At 51.0% G+C, this 7,323-nt stretch overlaps 1 protein-coding gene across 2 annotated transcripts in view; it reads right to left on the bottom strand.

The window, feature by feature from the left end:
• ZNF77 (zinc finger protein 77) overlaps nt 1-1,827 on the bottom strand; it is a 263,032-nt gene extending 261,205 nt beyond the window's left edge. Inside the window, exon 1 of one of the 2 annotated variants that reach the window (XM_032176813.2) lies at nt 1,694-1,827. In XM_032176813.2, coding sequence (XP_032032704.1) covers nt 1,694-1,696 — 3 coding nt within the window. In that variant the 5' untranslated portion in view covers nt 1,697-1,827. Of the gene's footprint in view, nt 1-1,536; nt 1,552-1,693 lie in introns of those variants that run through there. The other variant, XM_058428084.1, reaches the window with a different exon arrangement.
• Nucleotides 1,828-7,323: the final 5,496 nt, after the last annotated feature.

Genomic DNA, 7,323 nt, shown 5'->3' with positions numbered 1-7,323 from the left:
AAAAAAAAAAAAAAAAAAAAAAAAAAAAGAAAAAATTCACAAGGTCTCACTAGATTGCCCAGGTTGGTCTCAAACTTCGGGTCTCAAGCTTCCCAAAGTGCCGGGATGACAAGTGTGAGACACCACACCTGGCCGTTACAAAATTTTTTTTTAAGAATCAGCTGGGGCTGGGCGCGGTGGCTCATGCCTGTCATCCCAGCACTTTGGGAGGCCGAGGTGAGCGGATCACGAGGTCAGGAGATCGAGACCATCCTGGCTAACACGGTGAAACCTCGTCTCTACTAAAAAATACAAAAAATTAGCCGGGCATGGTGGCAGGTGCCTGTAGTCCCAGCTACTCGGGAGGCTGAGGCAGGAGACTGGTGTGAACTCAGGAGGTGGAGATTGCAGTGAGCCAAGATTGGGCACTGCACTCCAGCCTGGGCGACAGAGAAAGACTCTGTCTCAGAAAAAGAATCAGCTGGATGCAGTGAGGCATGCATGTAGTCCCAGCTACTCAGGAGGCTGAGGCAGGAGGCCTGCTTCAGTCTAGAAGTGAGACCTGACTAAAAGAAAGAAAGAAAAGAAAAACTTTTTTTAGCAAACTTTTTTTTTTTTTTTTTGAGATAGAGTCTCATTCTGTTGTCCAGGCTGGAGTGCAGTGGTGTGTTCATGGCTCACTGCAACCTCTGCCTCCCGGGTTCAAGCAATTCTCCCTGCCTCAGCCTCCCGAGTAGCTGAGGTTACAGGCACACACTACCATGCCCGGCTAATTTTTGTATTTTTTAGTAGAGATGGGATTTCACCATGTTGGCCAGGCTGGTCTTGAACTCCTGACCTCAGGTGATCCACCCGCCTCGGCCTCCCAAAAGTGCTGGGATTACAGGAGTGAGCCACCGCGCCCGGCCCAGGATTTTATGTTTATTTCACAGGCTCCAGGACAGGGCACCACCTCCTCCTTGGCAGACCTTCCCAAACTGACCACCAAGCCCCTGACGGCCCCTGCCCTCTCCTCCAACTCTCCCCGATCCTCCGACTGCCTCTACTGTCCCCCAACACATCCCTCGAGCCCGACTCCCTTTACTGTCCCTCAAAACTGCCCTCAAGCCCCTGACCGCCTCTACTGCCCCCTTAAAGTGCTCCTGAGTCCGACTTCTTCTGCTGTCCCCTCGAGCTACCCCCAAACTCCCGACTGCAGCTACTGTCCCCCTAAACTGCCTTCGCGCCCCGATCACCTGTCCCCCAAAATTGCCCCTTCGAACCCATGACCGCCTCTACTGCCCCCACAAACTGTCCCCGAGTTCCTGACCATGTCTGTTCCCGCACACTGCCCCTCCCCTCCTCCACTGTGCCAAACCCTCCCCTGCCTCTACTGTCCCCTCAAACTGCCCCCGTGCCCCTTAAACCTCTACTGTCCACTTAAATTGCCCCAAGCTCCTGACCACCTCTGCTGTCCCCACAAGCTCTCCCCAAACTCCTGACCTCTACTGTCCCCAGAAACTACCCCTCGAGCCCCTGACCGCCTCTGCAGTCTCCCCAGACTACCCCCAGCCCTACCGCTCGGCCGCTGTGACCGCGTCCCCGGGGCCCAGGCGCTCGTCCTGCGCCGCCCCGCGAGTCCCTCAGCTTCCTCCAGCTGCGAACTCGGGCGGACGCCGGTTCCTGCCGCCCCACCTCGCCCTGGGCCCGGGCTCGGCTTCCGCCCCGCACTCACCATGTCCCGCCCGCTCCTGGGATCTCCAGGGTTAGCGCCCCGCGGTCCAGCGGCCGGCGCAGGTGAACACGACAGGACACCTGAGCCGCTCGGGGTAGGCGGGGAAGCGCGCACGGCAGAGGGGAACGCGGCTTACCGTCCTCGCGGTCTGATTGGACAGATCTCGGGAAGTCGCGACTCTGATTGGACAGTACTGTCGACTCCGCACCCCTGATTGGAGAGTTCCCCAGTCCGTCCCCCTAGCGCCCTTGATTGGACAGGGCTCCACTTCGGCTTAATGTCTCTGATTGGACAGTTCCCTGGGCCCCGCCCCTACCTGTCCTGATTGAATAATTCTCTCCTGAGTGACGGGCTCGTCGAGAACACGCGTGGCTGACCCTCCAGCCCGGGACACGCCGATCTGGGAGAACTCGCCCCAGTCCGGGGAGGGTGCGGCGTCCTCCTTCCTGACTGCGCGGGAACTCCAGACCCAGTTTCCCCTCGGAAAGGCCCCTTGTTCGGGGAGAAGAGGAAGGGCTAGGAGTCCCATGGGGCGGAGTCCTGCGTGGGGACGGGACCCGCGTGCGTGACGTCACCGTGCTGTCCTGCGTGGGCGCGGACGCCTGGGGTCCAGAGACCTGGAGATCCCGAGACCAGGCGACGAGGGCACAGGAGGCCAGACCCCACCAGGCGCTCCCTGTGTTTCTTTAAAACTCTCGGCCGGGCGTGGTGGTTCACGCCCGTAATCCCAGCACCGTGAGAGGCGGAGACCGGCGGATCACCAGAGGTCAGGAGTTCAAGACCAGCCTGACCAACATGGCGAAAAACACTTCTCTCCTAAAAATACAAAAATTAGCCAGGCACAGTGGCGGGCGCCTGTAATCCCAGCTACTCGGGAGGCTGAGGCAGGTGAATCGCTTGAACCTGGGAGGCGGAGATTGCAGTGAGCCAAGATCAGGACACTCCACTCCAGCCTGGTCAACAGAGCGAGACTGGTCTCCAAAAAAAAAAAAGAAAAGAAAACTTCCAAGTGTACACTTGGCCGTGGGGGTAGGGGGAAATACCTTTTAGGTCTGAGTTTGAGTGTGTTCCTAAATAATTTTTAGAAACCCTGTCTCTACTAAAAATAAGAAAATTAGCCAGGTGTGGATGGCACATGTCTATAATCCCACCTACTCGGGAGGCTGAGGCAGGAGAATTGCTTGACCCCAGGAGGCGGAGGTTACGGTGAGACAAGATCACGACATACAGCCTGGGCAACAAGAGCGAAACTGAGTCTCAAAAAAAAAAAAAAAGGCAGCCCTCCCACAAATAGAACCACGGAAGGTCATGAAGAGAGAGTTCTCACATTTATATGTTTAATAATGAAAAAGACTCTACAAAAACCACAGGCTTAAACAAAAAATACTTTTACAGGGACACTCAGACTGGTGTGACCCTTGTTACTGATCTTTGTATACAAGGATAATTATTTCTGAAAAATGATGTAATCCCCACTTTAAAAATTTTTTTTTCCTTTATAAACCTTTGTCCCAGTCTGGCCAACATGGCAAAACCCCATATATACAAAAAATACAAAAATTAGCTGGGAATAAAGGAGAGTGCGCCTATGGTCCCAACGACTTGGTAGGCGAAGCAGGAGGATCGCTTGAGCCCGTGGGGATTGAGGCTGCAGTGAGCTGTGATCTCACCACTGTACTCCAGCCTGGGCAACAGTGACCCCCGTCTCAAAAAAACGAAAAACTAAAAACAACCTTTGTCTTCCTTTACCTCCCTGAATAAGCACATAGTTTGCTATGCCGCGCATATTCCCATTGCAGTGAACTGTTACCACCGTTTTTAGACAGCCTGTTATTTAGGTCGACACAGTAAAAACATGACTCATGACAATTGTGTTCGTATGTAAAATGGCAAGCGATATAGGGTTTATAGTTCTACTCTGTCTCAAGCTGGACGGTCTTTTCGGAGATGAGCAGTCGTGTTCCAGGCTTTAGGACTTGTGGCTCAACTGAATAAAAGTATTCAGAATTTTCACGTTCAGTTCAAATTTATTTAAACTTCTATGGGCCGGGCGCGGTGGCTCACGCTTGTAATCCCAGCACTCTGGGAGGCCGAGGCGGGCGGATCACGAGGTCAGGAAATCGAGACCACGGTGAAACCCCATCTCTACTAAAAATACAAAAAAAAATTAGCCGGGCGTGGTGGCGGGCGCCTGTAGTCCCAGCTACTTGGAGAGGCTGAGGCAGGAGAATGGCATGAACCCGGGAGGCGGAGCTTGCAGTGAGCCGAGATTGCGCCACTGCACTTCAGCCTGGGCGACAGAGCGAGACTCCGTCTCAAAACAAAAACAAAAAAATGCCATTTGAACGACACGTTTTGCTTCCCCCCGCTTTATTATTTTTAAAAAGTACCATGGTGTGCACATTGCATTACAATTGTTTTCGTGGCTCAATGAAAAAAATCCTCCAACTCTCTTCATCTTAACAGGTGACTTCCTTACTCCTTACAGATGTGTGTAAGATGATATAAATTGATGTAACAAGGTCTCTCTAAACAGACAGCGGACTTGTTTCCAATCTTTTGCTACTTAAAGCTTGTCTTATGTTGCGCCACCATGCCTGGCTGATTTTTGTATTTTTTGGTAGAGATGGGGTTTCACCATGTTGGCCAAGTTGGTCTCGAACTCCTGACCTCAAGTGATCTGCTTGCCTCAGCCTTCATCAATGGATATTAATGAAGCTTAGGCTACTCACATTGTGTCAAAGATAAGAGGCAAGGAAACCACAAAGAAATTGGAAATGATAGGAAAACAATGGAATAACTGTCAGAGAGGAAGTAGTGGGAACAAAAGACAGGAAAGAAAAACATGCCTATTATCGGAGTCCCTGAAGAAGTAAACAGTAGCACAGCTTTTCACCTTAAATCATTAAGAAACACATAAATAGGCCGGGCGCGGTGGCTCACGCCTGTAATCTCAGCACTTTGGGATGCCAAGGTGGGCAGATCACCTAAGGTCCGAAGTCCGAGACCACCCTGACAAACATGGAGAAACCCCGTTTACTAAAAACACAAAAAAGAGCTGGAAGTGGTGGCAAATGCCTGGAATCCCAGCTACTCGGGAGGCTGAGGCAGGAGAATGGCGTGAACCCAGGAGGCGGAGCTTGCAGTGAGCCGAGATCGCGCCACTGCACTCCAGCCTGGGCAACAGAGCAAAACTCTGTCTCAAAAAAAAAAAAAAAAAAAAAAAAAAAATCAAAAAAAAAAAAAAAAAAAAAAAAAAAAAGATTTCAAAGTCAATTGAGTGGCCGGGAGCAGTGGTTCACGCCTGTAATCCCAGCACTTTGGGAGGCCAAGACGGGCGGATCACGAGGTCAGGAGTTCAAGAGCAGCCTGGCCAAGATGGTGAAACACCATCTCTACTAAAAATACAAAAATTAACCGGGTGTGGTGGCAGGCACCTGTAGTCCCAGCTACTCGGAAGGGTGAGGCATGAGAATCACCTGAACCCGGGAGGTGGAGGTTGCAGTGAGCCGAGATCGCACCACTGCACTGCAGCCTGGGCGACAGCTCAAGACTCCATCAAAAAAAAAAAAAAAAAAAAGTAAATTGAGGACACTGTAACACTCTGCTCTTAAATACCTCCCAAATGCTATTTTAGAGAAAAATCTGTATTTTTATCTAAAAGTCTACACTTCATATTCACACTTAATACACTTAACAATCATTCCTTTATACCTATCCCATAATCATATTTCCTTCAATTATACTCAAAATGTTCTTTATAGCTGGTCCTCCGAAGATCCAAACCCAAACCAGGTATTGCACCTCCTTTTATTTTATAGTATTTTTTTTTTTTTTTTGTCGGAGTCTCGCTCTGTCGCCCAGGCTGGAGTGCAGTGGCACAATCTCGGCTCACTGCAAGCTCTGCCTCCCGGGTTCACGCCATTCTCCTGCCTCAGCCTCCGAGTAGCTGGGACTACAGGCGCCCGCCACCGCGCCCGGCTAATTTTTTGTATTTTTTAGTAGAGACGGGGTTTCACCGTGGTCTCGATCTCCTGACCTCGTGATCCGCCCGCCTCGGCCTCCAAAAGTGCTGGGATTACAAGCGTGAGACACCGCGCCCGGCCTATTTTATAGTATTATATGGTCATGTTGAATTTTTCTTTTGAGGTGTATTCTATGAATTTTTGTGTATGTATAGTGTTAAGGGGTGAATTGCGTCCCCACAAATCCATCAGGTGAAGGCCTAACCCACAGTACCTCAGAAGGTATTTGGAGATAGGCCTTTAAAAAGGTAATTTGATTAAAATGAGATTAAGGTGGGCTCAAATCCAAAATGACTGGCGTGCTATTCATTGTAGGGTGTTGAGCAGCACCCTAGACCTCCTCATCCACTGGATGCCAATAGCCCCAACCCCATCCCCGGTTGTGACAACCAAGTCTGCAGACATCGTCCAGTGTCCCCTGGGCGTAAAACTTCTCCTCCCCTCTTTGATAATCACTGCTTTAGACTCATTTGGTCTTAAAGAGTCTTTTCTCCGAAGTCCATCATTTTATCCGCCGTAACCCTGCTGTCTTCACTTAAGGGGTCCAAGACGTTTACAGGAGGGTGATAATGGTGATGATGAGCTGCCAATAATAATCCACACACAGCACTCATTATTTGACAAATGCAGGTAATGTTCTGTACTTTCATTTTACAGATGTGGAAACTGAGGCACTGAGGGGCTTGGCAACTTGCCTAATATCACCCGCGAGCTGATTAAGGCTTGGGGCCAGGACTGGGACCCCAGGATGAAGCCCAGCTGAGCAGAAAACCTCTGTGCACAGCATGCAGCGATCAAGATAATAAAAATCAACTCCGAATGAGAAAGTATCTGCCTACACATTCATCAGACTGGGAGGACAGACCCAGATAATATCAGTTGGAAAATTAACAGAAAACAGTATTTTTGCCAAGGACACCCTTTTCTGAGCCATCAGTGTCTTCTAGCTCGCTAAATGCCTTGCCTATTACAATCATACACAGTGATTGACATTTTATCAGTAAGAATAAACTTCCTTTTTCTGGCCGGAGGGTCTGATTTCCTTGGACGCAGAGAATCCGTCTCCACTTCCAACCCAGGTGCAGGGCTCTGATAAGGGGTTTCCGGAGATAACAATCTACAGCGGTCTTATCTTGTGGTTCCCAAGGAAACAGGACCCGGCTGCACTTCGCAGCCCAGACCCGAGGATGACCCCTTTACAAGCTTGCTCTTTGCCAAATGGAAACCACGCAGTATTTACATTTTACCTAAACCCCACCCTTCTCTCCAAATCCGATGGGTTCTCAGGCCTAAGGTCCTCAGGCCTAGGGGGTCAAAACGCCCCGCGTCCCCAACCAAGACCCCTGAAGCCCAGCGGGGTTCCACTGGCCTCCGGAGCCTCCTCCCTGGGGCGCGGTGCCAGGAATTCGCCATTAAACGAGCCCGCCCCCTGCACTTTGAACTCCGCCCCCATCCTTTGACCCAAACCCCCCTATGCCCCGGCACCGGAGTCCCCTCGCTTGGCCTCTGCCACCAAGATACGGGGCCAGGTCTAGCAGTAGACGGAGAAGAAACCGCTCCCACAGGAGGCGCTGCGGCCACTAAGGGAGACAGCCGCCACGGGTT

This window comes from Hylobates moloch, unplaced genomic scaffold, assembly GCF_009828535.3.
Source record: "Hylobates moloch isolate HMO894 unplaced genomic scaffold, HMol_V3 SCAFFOLD_15, whole genome shotgun sequence".
NCBI lineage: Eukaryota > Metazoa > Chordata > Mammalia > Primates > Hylobatidae > Hylobates > Hylobates moloch.
The sequence above is the reverse complement of the archived record's forward strand: the minus strand, read 5'-3'. Positions and strand labels throughout refer to the sequence as shown.